This window comes from Coregonus clupeaformis, chromosome 25 (assembly GCF_020615455.1).
Source record: "Coregonus clupeaformis isolate EN_2021a chromosome 25, ASM2061545v1, whole genome shotgun sequence".
In the NCBI taxonomy this organism is placed as follows: domain Eukaryota; kingdom Metazoa; phylum Chordata; class Actinopteri; order Salmoniformes; family Salmonidae; genus Coregonus; species Coregonus clupeaformis.
Genome location: NC_059216.1, coordinates 29,182,044 through 29,204,053, shown reverse-complemented (window position 1 = coordinate 29,204,053; position 22,010 = coordinate 29,182,044). Strand labels below are relative to the sequence as shown.

General features: G+C 44.9%; 2 protein-coding genes across 4 annotated transcripts in view; one reads left to right on the top strand and one right to left on the bottom strand.

Annotated features, from left to right (window-relative positions):
• Positions 1-5,142, bottom strand: part of tecpr2 (tectonin beta-propeller repeat containing 2) — a 29,580-nt gene extending 24,438 nt beyond the window's left edge. Inside the window, exons 1-9 of the mRNA XM_041848038.2 lie at positions 4,925-5,142; positions 4,093-4,338; positions 3,785-3,913; positions 3,356-3,487; positions 3,049-3,206; positions 2,498-2,804; positions 1,862-1,994; positions 1,183-1,662; positions 167-927 (exon numbers count right to left, since the gene is read on the bottom strand). Coding sequence (XP_041703972.1) covers positions 167-927; positions 1,183-1,662; positions 1,862-1,994; positions 2,498-2,804; positions 3,049-3,206; positions 3,356-3,487; positions 3,785-3,913; positions 4,093-4,314 — 2,322 coding nt within the window. The 5' untranslated portion in view covers positions 4,315-4,338; positions 4,925-5,142. The remainder of the gene's footprint in view (positions 1-166; positions 928-1,182; positions 1,663-1,861; positions 1,995-2,497; positions 2,805-3,048; positions 3,207-3,355; positions 3,488-3,784; positions 3,914-4,092; positions 4,339-4,924) is intronic.
• A 2,343-nt stretch (positions 5,143-7,485) lies between these two features.
• LOC121539493 lies at positions 7,486-13,112 on the top strand. 3 transcript variants are annotated; one of them, XM_041848036.2, is made up of 8 exons: positions 7,486-9,069; positions 9,275-10,201; positions 10,463-10,708; positions 10,917-11,009; positions 11,196-11,342; positions 11,552-11,662; positions 11,838-11,931; positions 12,066-13,112. In XM_041848036.2, the coding sequence occupies exons 1-8, from the start codon at positions 8,230-8,232 to the stop codon at positions 12,755-12,757; spliced, it is 3,150 nt and encodes a 1,049-aa protein (XP_041703970.1). In that variant the 5' UTR covers positions 7,486-8,229; the 3' UTR covers positions 12,758-13,112. The 3 variants fall into 3 exon arrangements, with proteins under 3 accessions (XP_041703970.1, XP_041703971.1, XP_041703969.1); XM_041848037.2 differs by having other exon boundaries at positions 7,487-9,069; positions 9,272-10,201; positions 10,478-10,708; XM_041848035.2 differs by having other exon boundaries at positions 7,487-9,069; positions 9,272-10,201.
• The last annotated feature ends 8,898 nt before the right edge of the window (positions 13,113-22,010 follow it).

The following is a 22,010-nucleotide window of genomic DNA, read 5'->3' as shown; positions in this document are numbered from 1 at the left end:
GAAGACTATCCAACTGTGTTACAACAATCAAATGAGTCAATGCTTCTATTTTGATGTGACACTACTAGTCATATAGTGTCAGAATGAAACAGAATGCAATGTACTGTAGCAGCACAAACACTGAGGAAGGAAGCCGAACCAACACACAACATGTGTGTTCTATTACGGTCTTGTCTTGGTCCTGCTGGCCGATGTTGGAGCCCTGGAGGTTGAGGGAGTTGAGGCCGTCTCCAAGGCTGACGCTGGAGGCTGAGTACGGGACTCCCTGGGCAGCGTAGATGTCCTCCTCGTCACTGGAGGGGCATTGCTCAGGCTCCAGGGAATAACACATCTGATCAGCACAACTAGGAGGTTCCAGATCCAGCAGACGGTGCTGGTGTTGGGGGTCGTCCTGGTCTTCAGAGTCATCCGGCCCAATGAGGGGGCTCAGGAAGTCATCCTCCTGCTCCTCAATGGGGTCCTGGTCCTCTGAGGTCTGCATGTAGGCAAAGGTGCACTCCAGTAGAAGGTCTACGTCTGGGGTAGGGGCCTCTCCCTGTTTGTTTGTGGCCGAGGGGCCGTTGCCGTTCTCTGGGTAGGACTGACACTCCATGTCCTGGAAGGGCAGAGACGCGGGGCAGGAGGGAGGCTGAGTCCCAGGGGGTTGAGTCTGAATCAGAGGGTCCTGTCCCTGGCCACCACCCTGGCTCTGAGCTCCAGAGGTATTTAGTTCTGGGGAACCTCCACTGATGGATCCCTCCTGGTCTGGGGATCCACTGCTCCTGCTCTGTAGGTCCAGACTGCTGCACAGGAGACTGGTGTGGTCGGAGGCGGATGGGGGCTCACTCATAGGGGTGCTGGCACCCCCGTCGCTGCCCCCTCCTCCATCCTGACTGCAAATGCTCTCAGACCAGCTGTTGTGCTGCTCACATATGCGGTTTCCACTTTCTGTAGAGTGAAAAAGAGAGAGAGAGGGAGAACATAGCAGCAATTAAGTTGACACTAATGTATTGAATCCTGACTCATATGGGAAAGGTCATTATAAGACAAGCAATTAACGTTTTTAAAGCTATTAAAATGCAATTTGGAGCCGTTTTGGAACATTTTGTCATCAACCAGAGCAAAGAACACTAGATCTGAAAGTTTTCTTGACCCTTTGTTGAAAATCAGAGCCTTATCAAATCAGTCACTACTGCAACTCACCTTGTCTCCTCCTCTTGGCCTTCTTCTTGACTTTGATGGCCTTGACCACCAGCTCCTGCTGGAAGTCCTCCTGATTTATGGCACTATAGCGGCTGGAGGAGAGGTCCGATTGCTCCGTGGTGGTGGAGAGCATCGTGCCCTGAACGCTATCCCAGGACGTGATGGAGCTGCTGCGGCTACGAGACTCACTGGTGCCCCCCACACTGCTCCCTCTCTGGTGGCCCAGTCGCTCCCCCACTTCAGGCCTCTCCACCAGGGCTCCGGCCTCCCCCGCCTCGGGGTTGTCACTCAGCTGGTCCTGCTCTAGCACCTCTTCCACCTCTTCCACCTCCTCCTCATCCACCAGCCTCTCCCTCTCCCCCTGCTCTGTGATGATGGCAATGGTCCTGATAGGCTGGGCTGTCTCCACGGAGCCGGTGGGGGGGAGCAGGATGGTGGGAGTGGTCAGGGGAGAGGTCAGACGGAAGGACAACTCAGAAACTGGACGGGAAGAAGGTTAAGAGAAGACTTATCAGAGAAAGACTATAGAGATACAAGAAATTAAAGTGAAAGTCTAGGACTAAAGAAAGTGTTATCTGGCGATCATGATTGTCTCTCTTTCCACCATCTGGTTGGTTTGAACTGTAGTCCAGTGGTTTCAATGTATTCAAACAAACAAAATACAATATGACCATCTTACTGTTGGAAGCCAGGCCCTCGGGAGTATTGGAGATGCGAACGATGTCTCGATCTCCTTTCAAGATGAAGATCTCATTTTCAGTGCATGATACAGAGACAATGTCCCCGCAGCTTTCCAGCGCACCGATGATCACCTTGAAAGTCAAAGACAAAATAACATTGACAGATCGACTTCTTGTAAGGGCTCGAACACACCATTAGCGTTTGCCTGCCGAGACTACTTGTGAACCGAGTGAAAACCGATTTTACATGTAGAATCTCACGAAAATGTCGGCAGTCAGACGTCAACGGGAGATCCACATTCGGTGCGATGTGTGCAACCCTTAAGATAACACTGGCAGGACACAAAGATGACTTCAATTACCGGTACCTGTATTCTCTCAGCTGATTCACTTACCTATCTTTCATTATTCTCCATCAAAATATAATTTGTAACACATGCAATCCACACTTGATTACCTTGTGGTTGAGGCAATCAAATTTAAGATGGCTTAAATTACTACATTCTCTGCAGTCTCAACTGATACACCTCTAACCACCTCTCGCTATTACTCTCTAACAAAACATTGTAACAAGCGCTAAATAAAATCCATGTATTATTAGTTTAGTATCCATTCCTGCCTGAGGGTATCTTTACCTGGTTGAGGCAGTCCAACACGTAGACACTGTATTCATTCCAGCTGAGGACCCAGCCCTCTCTGAGGAAGCAGCTCACCAGGCCCAGCTGCCTCTCCTGGGGTCGGTAGCCCCCCGTGGGGGCCGATCTGGGGAACAGCTCAAACTGGGGCACCTGCTGGTTGAACAGAGGCTTCAGGACCCGTGTGTCCTCCACCAGTCCTCGCACGTCCGTCCGCCACAACCGAAGGCCAGGTCTCGCTGCATAGACCAGCAGGTCACTCTGCTTACACAGGCCTGGCTGGAAGCATGCACCAAACTTCCCATTGCTTCGAGGAAAATAATAATGCAAGAGAAATATATAAGATATACACATAGCTTCAGAGCTTAGATTATATTGCTCTGTCTATTCCTCTCTGGTTTAATATATCAGAAAAATATGAAGATGCTCAACTGAGAAAATTGAAATGTCTCAATAAATTGTCTGAAGGGGACATAATTGATTTGTTGCTGAAAAGTCACTGATGTATAAGTTGTGTTACATTTAATGAATAAGTGCAACATGTAGGCTACCTCTTCCTAGGCTTGGTGCCCAGCTGCTGCAGGGCCTGCTCCTGGGTGTTGAAGAGCAAGGATCTCTGATGAGAGGAGATGAGTAGGACTTTCTGACTGTACTCCAGCTGGACTATGGCTGAGGTCTCCTCAAACAGCAGCACTGGGTTACACACACCCTAAGGATATGAGGATACAACACAAGTCAAAGCTCCAACCGCAATATTGGGTTACATACACCCTGAGAGTATAAGGGTACAACACATATGTGAGAGAAGTTGGTTAGAAAACAAACAGCACATAACTGAAAGAATGAAAGTTGCTATACCTGATCCAGGTCCACAGCAGAGTACACAACCTTTCCTTTGTCATCACCAGAGAAAAGCTTCATTCCATTGGCACTCCAGGCCAAGGCAGTGACTGTGCTTTTATGCAAACCGACCACATCGAATCGCCTTAGCTACAGAAAAGAGAGAGACCTAAGTGTTTCGCTACACAAAGGGATACATTTACTAAGCACTTGCATAATATGATAATAAGATATACTTTAGTCCACATGAGATGGAAATGTGTCTTGTGTTTTTTTCCCGAACCTCTCGGATACACACCACACACACACACACACTAGAGCAGAGCATGTGCTAAGTTCGCACCTTTCCATTTTAAAAGGGAATAAAATAAAATAAAAAACAAAGCTCAAAACATGACACTATCTTTACTCGTATCAACAGATCAGTTGATTGATTGGTTGGCATACCTGTTTATTCCTGCCTGGAAGTTGAGACACCAGTTGAAAGACAGCAACCCGACCAGATGCTGTGCCCACTGCCACCAAGTCATCAAAACAACTGAGCAGCTTCACTGTTGTGATAGCGTCAGATTTCCCCTGGGAAGATACAATAACATGTTAACAGTTAAACATAATGACAAACTTACTTACTGGGGGCAAAAAAAACTTTGTTCAAAGAATCAGTAATAATTGTATGTTTGTTATCAAATTTGGTTTAGGGTGAAAGTGCAAAATAATTTAATAAAATAAGCAATGCATGAAAAAGTGACACTCACCTCTATGTTGTACTTGTTCATCAGGCTGACTCGCCTGCAGTACAGGTAGAGCATTCCAATACTGCTCCCCACAGCAATGTAATCGCTGTTGGTGTCCAGAGCAGTCAGGTAGACCACTACGGAGCGGAAGCCTTTCTGGACCTTGGCAGGTATTGCATTGAGCAGGTAGTACAGGGGACAGAACTCCCTTAAGGCGCTCTGTAAAGGGGTTTGGGCTGCCATGGTGGACAGGCAATGCTCTGCTCTCTGTGGAATAAGAAAAGAAGGCATGGTAATCATAAACATGTGGGAACACATGAATGATAGACATGACATGTATAGCATACAATGATTATATAATATTTGGCTACGGTACCAGGCTAGGAGGTAACACATGAATGATAGACATGACATGTATGGCATACAATGATTATAGAATATTTTGCCAAGGTAAATAGAGTGTGGGACCAGGCTAGATAGGTACCTAGCTAGTTGCTGCAGTGGTTATCCTCAATGGTCAAATTTTCACACCATGCTTCTACTACTAACTAGCACACACACAGTTAGCGCTAACTCCACATCAACTGAAACTAACGTTACCAAGTAACTCTCCATAGCGGCCCTAACTAGCTAGCTAACTAGATACAATGACATTACTTGAAGGTCCGATATGAATTCGCCTGAAACCGAAAATATTGGGTAGCTAACGATCTTGGACAAAGCACAGCCAGGCCAACAGCAGGTTATCAGTAATGTTGACGTTTCAGACATGACGAGCTAGCTAGCTAACGTTAGCTAGCCTAGCTAACGTTAGCTAGCTACAAATACAAAACACAAGTTTACACAGACTTACATTCGATTATGTCGCTATATCCGGTTATCATATAGATGACAAATACGTTACGCTAAAAGCATGTATAAAAGAGAGAGCTGACGACATTGCTGTCGCACACTTCTATTAATTATTATTCGAGAACATCTCTTATCATGCTGATGTTTCCGTCTCGAGCTATGGAGTATGGACGTCAACAAACCCCACCACACAAGTTCCTTGTCTCGCGGGAAAACAAAATGATGCATGACTGCTGCCTGCTGTGCCAGATGAGAAGTTCATTGACAGGTTTATCAATATTGTTTATTTTCTCTGTTGTTGTGTCGAAGGCACCTTCATTATTATGACCAATAGATGTGTATTCATGGACACAGTCTGTGAACAGCATCCATATGTGTATGTGCCAGGGGAAATTTCAATAGAATAGATGAAGCAAAGATATGTTGGATCTGTAGACTTAGATACACCTCGCATCGTACGTTGACATGCACACTAATAATTCGATATTAAACTGATTATGGCAGTAGGTCGGTTATGGCATTAGTCATGGAAACACCTCACTCCGTTTATCTTCATCCGCGTAAGGTAAAAAAAAAAAAGTAAGCATATGCTGATTAAAACGACTGGTTTTCTGAGCAAATGTTTTTTGAATTACTGGAACATAGAGGTGTATTTGATTTGATCTGCGCATGTTCTAGCACGAGCTTCTTTCTTTTGCGCGAGTGAAGTGAGTTCGTAAAAGCTGTAAGTATGCATAAAAAAAATAGTTTTCACATACAAACTTTATATGTCCGAACTCAGAATGGTAGAAACTTTATTTTGATTGGCGATTTTCTGCATTTATCAAAATCCGATCATGTAGCCTGATTTCAGATGTGTCCATGTAAACAGGATTATTAGGGAAATCATTATTCTTGCAAAGCATGTAAACGTTTAAATCCAACTATTATATTAATCTGACTATTCACAATAATCATATTATTTGTAGCTGTCCCATTATGGCGTCCGTGAGACCACGGGCAGCGTCATTGAGGCCCATATCCATTTTGAAGTGAGATTCCCTAAAAACACACCACTTCTATACAGCTATGACTTTTTCGTAACAGGTTAGGAGAATTCGGTTACGATTAGGGTTAGAGAAAATGCTCTCATATCCTGCTACGAAAAGTCACTTGTATTGAAGTGGCGTGTTTTTAGGGATGCCCATTTTGAAGAAGTAGTCAACTTTCTTATTCTACTACTTCTATGAATTGGCAAACTAACTGACAGGGTGCACACTGCCAGTTTGAACAGGTATAAAGCCAATGTTGGCGATTTACTGCCACCTGCAGTTGTGGAATGTATCCTCACGAGTATAATTAATTTGGTGATCTCTCCTTGTGACCTGGATGAAATTATGTGATGCTTCCTTAAACCATGTCCCACCCAGTTGACTACTTCAAAATGGTGAAAGTCCTCAATGACGCTGCCCATGCTAAAACTGGCTTTTGGGCACTAGTCTTCTATCTATCTCTATGGTTGGATCAAATTCCTCTGGTTGTTCAGGCTTTTAGCTGTCGGCTCATGATTTGTTATTGAAATGTAGGCCTACAGTACACCACCAGCATTGCTGAGCATATTTCAATACATGAAATGCACTTCTAAGTAGATTTTTGCTAACAACAACACAGAAATATCGAACGCCGTTTGGGTCTTTGCGTGTCAAAAAAGATACACGTCAAATAACACTATTGTGGCTAATCCTTAATCACAACACATAACCCGGTCCGGTCAAGCCATACTAGCCAGATGAAGCTAGCTGGCTACTTATAACGTTAGTTTTGGGCAACACGGTTAAGTAGCAGGCTCGCTAGTTATTTCAGTAGGAGAACAACAAGTGGCTACCTAGCTAATACTTACTCACATGGATTCCTAAATCATTGCTAAGAATATTTCAAATGACAGCAGTTTCTACTTGTCATAGTTTTCCGGCTGGTGCTAGCTAGCTATCCCAGACGTTGCTAATAACATCTGTATGAAAGATATTTGCAAACATTTTTGATCCTGCTCGTTTGATCCTGATCTAATTTCAGATGATCACACAGACGTTTTCTCATTCGGTCGAACAAATAATGCCTTTTACCAACGCAGTATTATACAGCTTTGACAGTGATCGTAATGATGGCGCTTGGCTTGCACGTGCAAATTCAGCGCGCACAACATTCTATAATAGAATTGTGTTATTTGACGTGTCAAATTAAAAGCTTAGTTGACACGTCAAATAGTGTTATTTGACGTGTATCTTTTTTGACACGCAACGACCCAAACCACGTTCCATACATGTGCAGTGTTGATGAGTCTGCAGTCCTTTAGCTCACGTAGCAGACAAGACCTGCGGTATGAGGTACTACAAACCCATGTCAAGGTTAGACAGATGGGTATTCAGACAATATTTACTTGGGTCCCAGCCCATTTGGGGTTGGAGGGGGACTCGGCAGCTGATCTACTGGCTAAACAAGCACTTAGTAGTGGGGATGTGGATGTTGTACTTTCAATGAGCAAGGCAAATAAAAAAAAAGCCTGATATGGACAGTGGTGGTGCAGAGATGGCAGGAGCAGTGGAATAGAAACCCTAAGGGCAGGCATCTATTCCAAGTACAAAGGAAAGTCGGGGAGGGGAAGACGGCAGGAAGAGACAGAAGAGAGGAGGTGTGATAGGAAAGCATCCGACAGGAAAGTGTGATTATTGCCAGGAAACAGAGACAGTGGAGCATGTACTGATACAGTGTGGGCAGTATGAGAGGGAAAGAGAGAGGCTGAGATCCAGTATGAGGGAGAAGGGGATACAGGAAATGAGTTTAAAAAGCATACTGAGTATAACGTCATTAGATACAGTCTCAAATATTTTGTTATATTTTTAAAGAGAAACGGGGCTGGCAGGTAGGATTTAGTTTCTTCCAGTCTGTGGCCCACACTCAACTACAGTATGTGGCGGTAATGCACCATAACGTTGGATGCCAACTGCGGATAAACCCCACCGAAGAAGAAAATGACCGGCTACGGAAATGACATACGCTGGAGGAAAAAAATGCTAGCAGTAGCCACTCTTTGCTCACGTCTGTCTTTGCCGTTAGCTACCTTCTGTAGCGTTTAATGATTGCACCGTTTCACAATATCCTCAATATATATGTATTTTTTACCATTGCAGTAACCTCTGTGTCGTTTTTTTTACAAACTCATTGGCTTGTAATTTAAAAAAAATCGAAATTCAAGTTACCTAATCTATCGATTGGTTCGGGGGATTCTACATGAATATCTAGCTAGCTAGCTAGCCTGCTACAGTCAAAATGGCGGACAACGAGGATGAGAGTGATGTGTCAAGTACAACAACAGGGGCAGATCATGGTACGATATATCAAGTTCAATGTGTTTCTGGATTGCAAGTAAATGAAACCCCTACAGAATTGGAAAACGAGAACCAAGTCGGCGAGAAATGTATTGAAGCGCAAGGCTTGACAGATTTTCTGCAAAGCTGCACAGAAGAGGAGACATTCGTTGCAAAGGACTCCCAAGTGGTTGTCAGCCAAACTGAGGAAAATGAACAACAATCTGAACAAAACATAACGTCTATTGTTGAGACTTCAGGTATTGCAACTGGTGCAGAGTATTCTACAGTCAGTGCTGACTTTGTAAACGCTCTTGCACCTGGAACCACCATTATTTATGTGCAACCAGACGGTAGTTTTGTTGAAGGATCAGGTCTGACTGCAGAGGAGCAGCAACAGCTAGTGGAGCAGTTGGCCAAACAGCAGCTTGTCACAGTGACAGAGAGTGAGGCTGTTCGCCTGTTTGAACAAAATCAAGTCATCAAAACACTCCCTACTACTTCATCACAGACACAGTATACCATTCCCAGTACAGCACTGGCTCCCAATGAACTGCAACAAGTGCTAGAGCAAGTGATCAAATCTCAGCAATCCATGGCCCAGACACCCAAGGAATCGGAGCAGGTTGTGACCACTCTGGACCCCACAACTGGCTTGTTCACGACTGTTGCAGCTTCAGAGATTGCAGTAGCAAGCCCACATCCACTGGTCACTATGCAGAATGCATCACAGCAGCTGAAGAAGGTTGCGAAACAAGTGGCACTTCAGTCCCACAATGGTACGCACCTGGTCCCGAAAAAGGTAACTACTTTTTTGATTAGTTTATTCTATTAAATTATTGCTCATGCGACTTTCACTGATATTTAATACGCTCAATTGTGAAATTCTATGTTTGATGAGAAAAAAAGCTAACATTTGATCATGGCACTTTATCAGCTGTATGAAATCTACTATCCATTAATTATGACCGCCACTGACATTAGTATTGTTTATATTTTACCAGCAGGAAACCATCCGAATCCAAGTCCAGATGCCCTCTGGAAAGCAGGAGGTGAAAGGACCTACGCAGGCTACCATTTCAATCCCCCAACAGAAGAATTTGGCTGTGAGGAGTCAAGGCCAACAGGTCAAAGTGTCTACAAACGGCAGTGTGAGCAGCAGCCCCCAGATCATCCACATCACACCCATGGTTGGACAGCAACAGTACTTCCTACAGCAGAACCCTGGAGACCCTCCCATTCAGCTGCTTCTGCAGAGTTCAACCCCCTTGGTTGGCAGCCTGGTTCCCATTGTGCACAAACTGCCCATGCCTGTTCAGACCCCTGTCCAGCAGCCTTCTGGTAAGGCCCCGGTCAATGGCACAGCAGTCACAGCAGTTAAACCTGCCACCACATCTGTCTCTGTCTCAGCCTCCACAGTGGAAAAAGTAAAAAGGGTCAAAACCAGAGTGAAGAAGGCACCGAATATCAAAACGCGTTCTGGGAGGGTGTCCAGACCGCCCAAGTACAAGGTGAAGGACTATAAGTTCATCAAGACAGAGGATTTGGCTGAGAGCCATCAGTCAGATTCTGACGATTACTCTGAGATCAGTGTGGAGGAAGATGAGGATGGCGAGGATAGTAAAAAGGGAGCATCATCTATGAGTTACAGTCACAAGCGGAAGGCCTTTCAATGTGAAACGTGCGATAAGGCTTACATAGGCCACGGAGGTCTGTCCAGACACTACAGGCTGAATCCCTCTCACGGTGAACTGAAGTCCACTCCTGAAGGGACCCCTAAAACGGAAAGCCCTGGTAAGAGCGCAGGCGCTGGGGCCGAACAAAAGAAGCCGACTGAAGAGAGTAATGCCAGCAGTGTTAAAAATACATCAGGTCCTGAGAAAAGTGATGCCACAGAGGAAAAAGCTGCTGCAACTTCAACCACGCAACAAAAAGTAAGTTGCTCGAAAGTTACCTTGTCTAATCAAATGTTGACAAACGAATACCATTGGAATGTTGACGACCTGCAGCTAATTTAGCCGAAAGCTAATATTATGGTGATGTCTGTCTGTTATAGTGCTGGTTTCCCGGACACAGATTAAGCCTTGTCTGGGACAAAAAATCAAGCACAATGGAGAATCTCCATTGAAATAGCTTTTTAGCCCATGACTAGGCTTAATCTGTGTCTGGGAAACCAGTCCATAATGTTTTTACAGATTGTACCTTCACAGGTGGATACCACGGCAACCCAAGGAGTAGCAGCTTCTACCAGACAGGCAGTGGTCCAGGCTCGGGGACCAGGGAGGCCCAGAGGACGGGGCAGACCACCTACCAAAGGCCTGCCGATCGTGGCAGCACATCCAGCAGTGAGACGGGGGCGTCGGGGCCGACCCCCAAAGCTAGGAGGGGGAGTAGCCAGTGTGGAGCAGCAGGCCCAGAGAAGGAAAGCACGGCTCAAAGAGGTACATCAAATTAGGAGTCAGAACACTTCCAACAAACGGTTGCTGCTAGGAATGTTTCTACACGAAGTTAAAAACAAGTGTTTAAATATACAAAAAAACATTGTTGTTATAATGCAAAACACATGAGTATTTAGCAATGCTGTGAGTATAACATGAATCTCTGAACACCATAAGTTGTTTGACTGTCTGTCACTTGTTCCCTTGCTAGGTGACACACGAGTGTGATAATGAAGAACTGATGGAGACTGTGCTCCCTCGTCTGGCTAAGGTCATGACTGTCTGGGAGTTCCTCTTGATGAAGGTAAGGTCACCACGCTAACCACCTGAACAAACAGTTGCACGCCAATAAAACAACTTACACAATAATTGTTTTTGCGACACAATGTTTGAATGCACTTTATCATACTTTTTAGCAACAGGCAAATATAGAATAAGACACAGTTGCAGTTTGTCGTTTACTGAATAATTGTATCCCATTAACCCTCAGGTGGAGAAGGGGCGGCAACCCAAAACCCAGTTTTCGGATGTGTACCGAGAGTTTGAGCAGCTCCACAGCCAGGTGAAGAAGATGGCCCAGGACTATATCAGTAACCCTCAGGGTGTCCACACGGCCTTGGAGGTCCACAATGTAGAGGTAAGAAGTATATCTATATTATTCAATTCAATAAAACTTTATCAATTTGGGGGGAATTAATAACGTCATAGCCAGATTACAAATAAAGATCCTCCACGCATAATACACTGGGAGTTGAAACGTATTAAAATGCATTGAACAAATGTATTCAGTCTCGGAAACATAATGTACAGAGTAAAATTGTTCATAATGTACGTCCTGTCGCTTAGGTTGCCAAATCTCTTGGCATCTTCGATGAGGTGAACAAGTTGAAAGTCCTGAACCCTCCAACGCAGCAGAATGTCACCAACATGGCAACCAAGAATGTCCGCTACATGGAGGTAAGCACCATTTAATTTAGACCGCACACTTTAACTCTACTCTTGCTGTTATGGAATTAGGCTGTTACTCTTGCTGTTATGGATTTTTTTCATAGTAATGAATTGTTATGAGATGCTAAGATTTAAAGGTAATTGTTAGGTTGATGATAGTCTGTTTGTTATTTTTTTTACCTAGAATTCTAAAATGTTACCTCCAACGAAGAGATTTAAAATGGAAAACCGGGCTGGTGTTCAAATCCATCAGAATGGCATTGAGACTTCCAAAAAAGGTATGTTGTATTTTTTACCTACTATCAACCTGTGGATAGGTATCTGCTAGGTGTCCAAACCAGAACATGGAAGAAATCATGGAAAATCACTAATTGTATTCTGCTTTCATTTCCCTGTATACTCTCACTCTCAGAATCCAGTGAGGCCAAAGTAGAGAACACCGCAACAACAAGCATGAAGGACATTTTACAACAAACTCAGACACCCACCAAGAGCCCCGCGGGCCCTCAAGCCACTCAGACTGCTATTGTCAAACCACAGGTTGTCTCATCTAACCCAGAGATGAACGTAACACCCATGGAACTGATCCAGGATCACTTATCCAACAGCATGACAGAGACGGTTGGCTCAGTGGGAGGAGAGGAGGCCATGGAGACAGGTCAGGGTGCGTCTGGTACGGAACCAACCGAGGTCCTGAGCACCACTGACATAGCAGATCAGATGAAAGAGTTAGAGAAGGCCTTGGCCACAGACCCAGTCCCAGTAGATCAGCAGCCCAGGAGTAGTAGCACTCAGCCGCATCAGCCCGACAGTACCCTAGTCCAGCAGAGCGGCCTGACCCAGGCTGTCTCCACCTCCAGCGGAGGCCAGGTGGTGGTTCAGGAGGCCCAGGGCAGCCAGGAAGGCCAGGAGATCTACATCCAGACCGAGGGGCTCACCATGCACCTAGCAGAGGGCCAGGAGGGCGACATGGCCTCTGAGCGCATTGTCATCGTCAACGGGCCTGACGGCACCACCATGCACATCCGCGCCCCTGAAGGAGTCTCTCTGGAAGCAGTCCATGCCCTGCTTGGTATTGAGGCTGAGGGGAAAACACAGCAGTGATTTGTTGTTTCTCCATATCCGACCCTCTCAACATCCCCCATATAGATTTTTTCCATCTGGTGGATTTTTATTGTATTCCAAGTGTTCTTTATGAATTTGTAAACATTCTTTTCGATGTGGTGTTTTCATATTTCGACAAATTAATAGCCCTTCCTTTAAAAAGTGTTTAGTTGTTTGTGATATGTTTATATGTAGATAAATATCAAAAGCAGTTTAAAAAAAGTTGCACTATTTTATTACTTTTTATATATTTGGGCGTAACATTTTCCAAACATAAAATAGGTTTGTAATACCATGGGAAATTGATTCAATGGAGGGGAAACTTAAAAAGATAAATGTTAAAGTTGTGGTTTTATTCATTTCCATGTTTCATTTGTTGTGATTCATTATTGCAGTACAACCATTTCATATGCTGTACAGTTTAGCTCATTTTCCTCTTAATAAAGGATGTGAGAACAAAATCATTATTTTATTTAACAGAGTTGAAACCACCAGCATTGCTGTGCTTCATTCAGTGCATGCGAGTTCCTTTGTAATGTCCATACAGTAGTTGTATGGCTACGGTACTTACAAGTCCATACACAGAATAGAATCCCATTCAAATATGAAAAGAATGTTCCAACTGATGTTTGTTAGATTGGTCTATGCCCTGTCTCTGAAATAAGAACCTCTAACAGTAGCTTTGCACTGTTGTCTATGTACGGCTGTTACAGCCAGCAGGAGAGGTGCACCATTGAGAGGTCTGTGTTAGTTGTGTGAGCTAGTTCCTGAAGAATGGCCTGCTTCAGAGTCAGTTCATGCTTGTAGCCTTTGTAGAGCTTGGAGGAGATGTCAGCTGCCATGAAAATAGTGACATTTCACAAAACCTACATGTCATGGAACATACAGTGCCTTCAGAAAGTATTCATACCCCTTGACTTATTCCACATTTTGTGTTACAGCCTGAATTCAAAATAGATTACATTAATTTTTTTCTCCCACCCATCTACACACTATACCCCATAATGACAAAGTGAAAACATGTTTTTAGAATTCTTAGCAAATGTATTGATAATGAAATACAGAAATATCTCATTTACATAAGTATTCACACTGCTTTGCTATGACACTCCAAATTGATCTCTGGTGCATCCAATTTCCTTTGATCATCCTTGAGCTGTCTCTACAACTTGATTGGAGTCCACCTGTGGACATGATTTAGAAAGGCACACACCTGTCTATATAAAGTCCCACAGTTGACAGTGCATGTCCAAGATAGAATTATGATGAGGCATACACTACCAGTCAAAAGTTCAAAGGTTTGACTATTTTTTACATTGTAGAATAATAGCGAAGACATCAACACTATGAAATAACACATATAGAATCATGTGGTTACCAAAAAAGTGTTAAACAAAGATTTTATATTTGAGATTCTTCAAATAGCCACCCTTTCCCTTGATGACAGCTTTGCACACCCTTGGCATTCTCTCAACCAGCTTCATGAGGTAGTCACCTTGAATGAGGTAGTCACCTTGAAACAGGTGTGCCTTGTTAATTTGTGGAATTACTTTCCTTAATGCGTTTGAGCCAATCAGTTGTGTTGTGACATGGTGTGGGGGGGGGGTATACAGAAGATAGCCCTATTTGGTACAAGCCCGAAGTCCATATTATGGCAAGAACAGCTCAAATAAGCAAAAGAGAAACGACAGTCCATCATTACTTTAAGACATGAAGGTGTGTCAATATGGAACATTTCAAAAACCTTTAAAGTTTCTTCAAGTGCAGTCACAAAAACCATCAAGCGCTATGATGAAACTGGCTCTCATGAGGACAACCACAGGAATGGAAGACCCAGAGTTACCTCTGCTGCAGAGGATAAGTTCGTTAGAGTTACCAGCCTCAGAAATTGCAGCCCAAATAAATGCTTCACAGAGTTCAAATCACAAACACATTTCAACATCAACTGTTCAGAGGGGACTGTGTGAATTAGGCCTTCACGGTCGAATTGCTCCGAAGAAACCACTACTAAAGGACACTAATAAGAAGAAGAGATCTGCTTGGGCCAAGAAACACGAGCAATGGACATTAGACCGGTAGAAATGTGTCCTTTGGTCTGGAGTCCAAATTTGAGTTTTTGGTTCCAACCACCGTGTCTTTGTGAGACGCGGTGTGGGTGAACGGATGATCTCCGCATGTGTAGTTCCCACCGTAAAGCATGGAGGAGGAGGTGTTATGGTGTGGGAGTGCTTTGCTGGTGACACTGTCTGTGATTTATTTAGAATCAAGGCACACTTAACCAGCATGGCTACCACAGCATTCTGCAGCGATATGCCATCACATCTGGTTTGGGCTTAGTGGGACTATCATTTATTTTTCAACAGGACAATGACCCAACACACCTCCAGGCTGTGTAAGGGCTATTTTACCAAGAAGGAGAGTGATGGGGTGCTGCATCAGATGACCTGGCCTCCACAATCCCCTGACCTCAACCCAATTGAGATGGTTTGGGATGAGTTGGATGGCAGAGTGAAGGAAAAGCAGCCAACAAGTGATCAGCATATGTGGGATCTTCTTCAAGACTTTTGGAAAAGCATTCCAGGTGAAGCTGGTTGAGAGAATGCCAAGAGTGTGCAAAGCTGTCATCAAGGCAAAGGGTGGCTACTTTGAAGAATCTAAAATATATTTTGATTTGAACAATTTTGGTTACTACATGATTCCATATGTGTTATTTCATAGTTTTGATGTCTTCGCTATTATTCTACAATGTAGAAAATAGTAAAAACCCTTGAATGAGTAGGTGTGTCCAAACTTTTGACTGGTACTGTATATGTACATATCTACCTCAATTACCTCGTACCCCTGCACATCGGCTAGTACCCCGTATAGCCAAGTTGTCATTACTCATTGTGTATTCCTTGTGTTATTATTTTTCAATTATCCTTTTCTCTGCATTGTTGGGAAGGGCCTGTAAGTAAGCATTTCACTGTTAATATACATCCGCTGTGACAAATACAATTTGATTTGAAACACCGCAGTGAGTTCAGAAGAACAAAAGCTCTCACAGGATAACTTGACTTTATCCGGCAAACACTCTGCATCAAAACTCAGAAGACAGACAGAGTCTCAGTCTCGCGCTTGCCACTGGGTCTGCGTCACACCAAACCGCGTCCATCACAGACACTGGGGATCCTCAACCTCATTCGATCCACCTCAACACTCAACGCCACCCCAGTTATCAATCCTTTCAGTGGTGCTCTGCTCCGGAGAGCAAAGCAGGACACAGCTCTCATCCCGAGTCGCGAAACGCGTAGCACCCTCACCCTCTGGGCAGCAGACACACAAAACATCAACACAAGTCCACTTCTGGATACTTTGACCGAATTGACAGAACCCAACTCCTTCTCAAATCAATCAAATGATATCCGGTGGCGAGCATGAGACTGAGACCCTGTCTGTCTTTCTGAGTTTGATGCAGAGTGTTTGCTAGATAAAGTCATGCTAGGGTATATAAGTTATCCCGTGAGAGCTTTTGTTCCGAACCCACTACAGTGTTTAAAATGTTATTTGTCACATGCTTCGTAAACAACAGGTGTTGACTAAGAGTGAAATGCTGACTTACGGGCCCTTCCCAACGATGCAGAGAGAGAAAAAATTTGAATAATAGAAAAATAATAACACAAGGAATAAATACACAATGAGTAGCCTAACAGTAACTTGGCTATATACATGGGGTACTGGCCAGAAATTGTACCCCCACTGGGCCAGAGTCATCGCTGGCATTTTCCTGATCATTGCGGTGAGGCTCGGAAGCCTTCACCTCACCTGTCGGGGCAGGTTCTTCCTCTTCACTTCTGTCACGTTCAATTTCTGAGTTCGCTATCCGTCGACTGCTCAGGGTTGTCAGCAGAGGAACATCTAATAATCAGAGGAACATCTAATAACAGAACAGAAAACTTACTGAAAGCCACACCCCCAATAAGCCATGAATCTGACTACATTGAAGCATATGTCACTGGCTATATGCACCATGCCACTGTCTATTTCATTTGTTAATTTAGCAAACAAGACAGCTCCTAATCCAGTGCCTTTATCACAGTCAACACACCTATATTTTAAGCTTTAAAAATGCTCAATTGTCTCTCAGCCTCATGGCAAAAATGTGTAGAATAGCATGAGATAAGCTATAAAACTGCACATTTTCCTTTCTGCCCCATGGCAAAATGTTTAGAAAGCATGAGTTTAGCTATAAAACTGCAAATGTTTCTCTTTGCCCCATGGCAAAATTGTACAATTGCAGGAAGTAACTGCTACAGCCCAAGGATGCCAGTTAACAGAGAATATCCTCCACAAGATGTGGTCCTTCCGCGCCGACCAGCTTACCTGCCACAATATCTTGAATATTACAGCGATGGCTATGAGTCAAGGCACAGACAACCACACACATCCACATACCACTCCTACGAGGGAGAGCAGGTAGAGGGTTTTCTTGAACACTCGAGGTGGGATATACTGCAGTCAAAGTGGCCTTCTTCCCCTTCAACAACTCATCACCGGTCCAAGTCACCACTCTGGCTGACCAGCAGAATAGAGGACAGAGCCTCAGCCTTTCCATTGGTTGCTAATTTACCAGGTTCCCACCTCAGGCTAACCTCGACCAGAGATCGCCAAGATCAGCGTCGAACATCGACTAGTGATCACCGGGATCAGCGTGGACCTGAGCGTGGACCACCAGTGACAACCGGAGAGGTCTCACTGCGTTTACACAGCCAGTGTGACAAGATTGATGAGCTCATTGAAGCAGTCCGGAAGATGGAAGATTCCTACAGTCCATCCGACCACCGTTGCCAGTACTTACCTGATGGACACTGCCAGTTGTCACCTGACCGTCTCAGCCAGTACTTCAACAATTCTCACCTCTTACAACTGAAAGACGTCTTAGAGGGGCAGAACAGGGACCTGTGCCACCAAGCTGCCCAAGAAGTTGATGACATCATCTCAGAGATCATCATGCAACAGATACTACACCAGAAGCGCCATAATGAGGTTCTGCGGCACCAGCGTGACCAGCTCTTTGACGCCAGACGTCGGAAGATGCTTGAGACGCAGTGCCGTTCCACATCAGCTTCACCATTATCCCCGGTCTCGGATCCGACACCTGCTGTGGAGTCCCTTACAGCGGTGCTACAGCTTTCTTCAGGGCCAGAGGAGCTACCAGAGCTCACCCTGGCGGAGCACCCTACCACTGTGCTCCAGCCGACCCCAGCCGTGCAGATCCAGCCTGTTCCGACAATTAAGCTCAAGTTAGTAGTAGGGCCTACTACACCGGCTCCTGCCATGGAGCTTCAGCTCGCCACTCCCACAGCTGTGCTTCAACCAGCGCCTGTCACAGAGTCTCAACTGGTTCCCACAGTTGTGCCATCGCAGTCTCCAGTGACAGAGGTTCTGCTGATCCCAGTTCTGGACCCAAGATTAATCCTTAACTCCCTGCCTTTTCGCGAGCAGGAAGACCTACAGCCTTCTACAGGGATGGAAGAGATACCAGAGTTCACCGTGAGGGAGAACCCTACTCCAGCTGACACCTCTGAATGTCAGTTGATCCATAATGCGGGAGCCCTGTCTGTAGCTGCTGAAGGCGCCAAGTCCAGCCCTGCCACTCAGACCGCTCCGGTCCCTGCCAGGTGGGATCTGCCTAGTCCTACCTTCGACGTCCAGCCTACTGCTGTCCAAAGACGTCTCCCTGCTCCTCCCTAGGAGCCTCCTCCAGTCTCTACTGCAGTGGCTCGGTCCGTGTCTGCTGTCCAGGCCCTGTCAATCCCTGCCTGGTGGAACCTGCCGGTCTCAGCCCTGGGGTTCTTGCTAGCCTCGCCAAACTGTTTCTCGCTAGCTCCAGCCTTGGGAGACCCTCCTGACGTCCCCGTGGGGTACCCTCCTGATCAAGGTGTTCAGTGTTTTGTCGTAGGAGACACCTCACCTTCTGCCCTATTAGGTCCTCAGTCTATAGCCCCAATAGGTCCAGAGTATTTTAGCCCTCAGTTCCCTACATCCCCTAGCTCACAGTCAGGAGCCCAGTCAGGCCCCAAGTCACTAGCTTTGTCAGGCCCCAAGTCAACAGCTCTGGGCACTCAGTTAGATTCTCCTGGACCCAGGGTCCAGCTCTCTCCCGTCTTTGGGTATTTTTCTCCCTCTCTTTCAGGTGTGCAGCTGTCTCCTGTCCTGAGATCTTTACCTGTTGCTGCTGTGGGGATCCAGCTGATCTCAGCTCCAGTCCCAGAGCCCTCTCCTTTCGCTGACGTGATGGTCCGGCCATCTACTGTCCTGAGATCACCGCCAGACGCTGCTGCGGAGATCCAGCCGACCCCAACTCCAGTTCCTGGGGCCTCTCCTGTTGCCAATTGAGGAGCCTCGCCATCTGCAGTCCAGAGGCCCTTTGTGAGCTCTGCTGCTACGGACCTGTGGTCTCTAGTCCTGAGAGCTTCGTCGAGACCTGCGGCCGAACCTCCACCGTCTGCCGTGCTGAGACCTTCACCGAGCTCTGCAGCTGTGGCCCGACCTCCTGATCCGGGGCCCTCACCTGGTCCCTTTCCTGGGTCTGGCCTGCCCGGTGGCCACCGCCTGTTGCTGCTTTGTGCAGCAAAAAACAGGCCTTCTGTTGGACCAGTCGCCCGTCTAGTCTACATTTCTGTCTCTCTGGATGACCACAAGTATTCACGTCATTCCTCTCAGTGACTGTCTACCCTTGCTGCCCTTTGTTGTTGATTTCAAATCTGTCAACACATTTGGGGGCGGCTGTTAAAACGGCCAGCTTCAGTCAGCTGATTCTAGCCATCCCTTCTGGTTAGTTCTAGTCGGGCAGCTTAGCCTACCATTCAGAGGACCCCCACTTTTGTTAGTGTCTTATTGGTTAATGTCACGCCAAATACTTATCACCACATCTCGTTCAGCCTATCAGTGGCCTTGATTCCCGGGACTTAAGTTTCAGTTAGTATATGACCCAGCACGCTATGTGGTCAGAAACGTGCTTTCCCCATCCTGATGAGCATTTCCACAGTTTTCCCTCCTGCTGAACTTTTCCTCCTGTGGACTGAATCCCTGTATGTCTGATGTTTAATTGTGCGTGCATCTAAACAACACATAGTTAATGTCAGTTATCACTGGACATGATTCTCAGTTATCTGAACCATGAGTGGTCAGATGTGTGTTTGATGTGTGTGTGGATGTGGACATCTTCTTCCATTAAACTCCCCTTAACCTGAACATCCGCCTCATCCTTGTTCTTACCGGACATTCTGTAGTGGTTGCTACCGGCCTTAAGCCAGCACCTAAGGTTTCTTATTACATTCATGGTCCTTCGATTCTCTACAACACTCTGCTCTATTTTACACCTATTATTGGTTGTTTGACTGCGAGCCTAGCGGTTAGAGCGTTGGTCCAATAACGAAAGGTCGCTGGTTCGAATACCCTACCCAACAAATCTGTCGATGTTCCCTTGAGCAAGGCACTTAACCCTAATTTGCTCCAGGGGCACCGTACTACTATGCCTGACAATGTAAAACAACACATTTTACTGCACCTATCCGGTGTGTGACAATAAAACATATAATATAGGCTACTGAATATAGCCTATTCACGTCCCAGGAAGAGGTTATAGGTTTCCTCCTGGAAGAACAAGTAAGCGAAAGTAATATGAAGATTGGAACACACGTGATGCTTTTTGATAATCATAGATTTAACATGAGCATTTTTGTTCAATTAACAAATGACTTGCATATCTTGAAATTATCCGCCAACGCAGTCTCCCAGCACAGCAGCAACCAGTGCACTGCTGAACCGGGACAAAGAGGCTGGTCCTCCAGCTCCCACTGACCACACCGCCACCACGGCCATGTTGTACAGCGCTTTTCAGACAGCCAGCGGAGTGTAATATCGCCAAGTAGCCTTCCCCGCCGAGCACACGACTTGTCCCTCTAGTCAAAGCGGCTAGTGCCTCTCATCTTTCTAAAGATCTAATTGAACTGTACAATATTAATATGTATATATGAATAGTGTGTAAATAGTATTTTTCAAATTCGGTGCACAAATGTGTTTACATCCCTGTTAGTGAGGATTTCTCCTTTGCCAAGATAATCCATCCACCTGACAGGTGTGGCATTTCAAGAAGCTGATTAAACAGCATGATCATTACACAGGTGCATCATTACACAGCATGATCATTACAAGGACATTCACGTAAATCCACACACAATCAAATGGATTGTGAACTACCTGACCAATAGACCACAGTTCGTAAGACTGAACCAGGCAGTATCAGATCGGATATGTACAAACACGGGGGCACTAAGCCACTTACAGAAATTATCTGATGACTTTGCTATAGTAAGCTGTGTCATGAGAGGAGACAATGCTCATCACAGGGATATTTGTGAAATGGTGTGAGGCCAGTTACTTGGACCTGAATGTACTGAAGACCAAGGAGCTAGTGGTAGATATTAGGAAAAATAAATATGTTTTTAATCCTATTTCTATTAATTGTGAAGAGATTGGTACTGTTGACTCTTATAAGTACTTGGGTGTAATAGTGGACAACAAACTGAACTGGAAGGAGAATTCTCACAGTGTCTACAAAAAAGCCCAATCCAGACTGTACTTTTTAAGGAAGCTTAGATCTTTTAGTGTATGTGAAAAATTATTTGTATGTTCTATAGCAGTGTAGTGGTGGTTGTGTAGTGACCTACAGTGGCTTTTTTTTTTTTTTTTTTTATTATGGGGGGATGGATCAGCTTAATATTGCAGATAGATTGTATCTTCTATCAATGTAATTGTCTGCATCACTTCCAATCCCCCATGTTTATTTTTATTTTTTATATATATATTCCCCTTTATTACTTTTCAACCCCACCATCCTTTCCCTACTTGGAGTAAATTAGTGAACAACAACGCCCAGGCCTCTACTTCCGGTCTATACTTACTATCTACACCTTATGGACAGAGTTAATTTTACAATAATTCTATATCTATATATATATATATATATATATATATTTATTTATTTTTTTGCTCCTGAACTTCTTCTACTCTCAACCTCTCCGATCATTTTCATGATGTCCATCCGGTTTGCTTCTAAATGCCATATCTTTCTAACTGTGCTCTTTCCCAAAAGCTCCCAACATACAACCTATATACTTATTATGGACACAGTATGCTTACATTATTAGCTATCTTTGTTATTATTTGTTGTTATTTGTTATTAGTCCCATCCTTCAACTCTATTCAA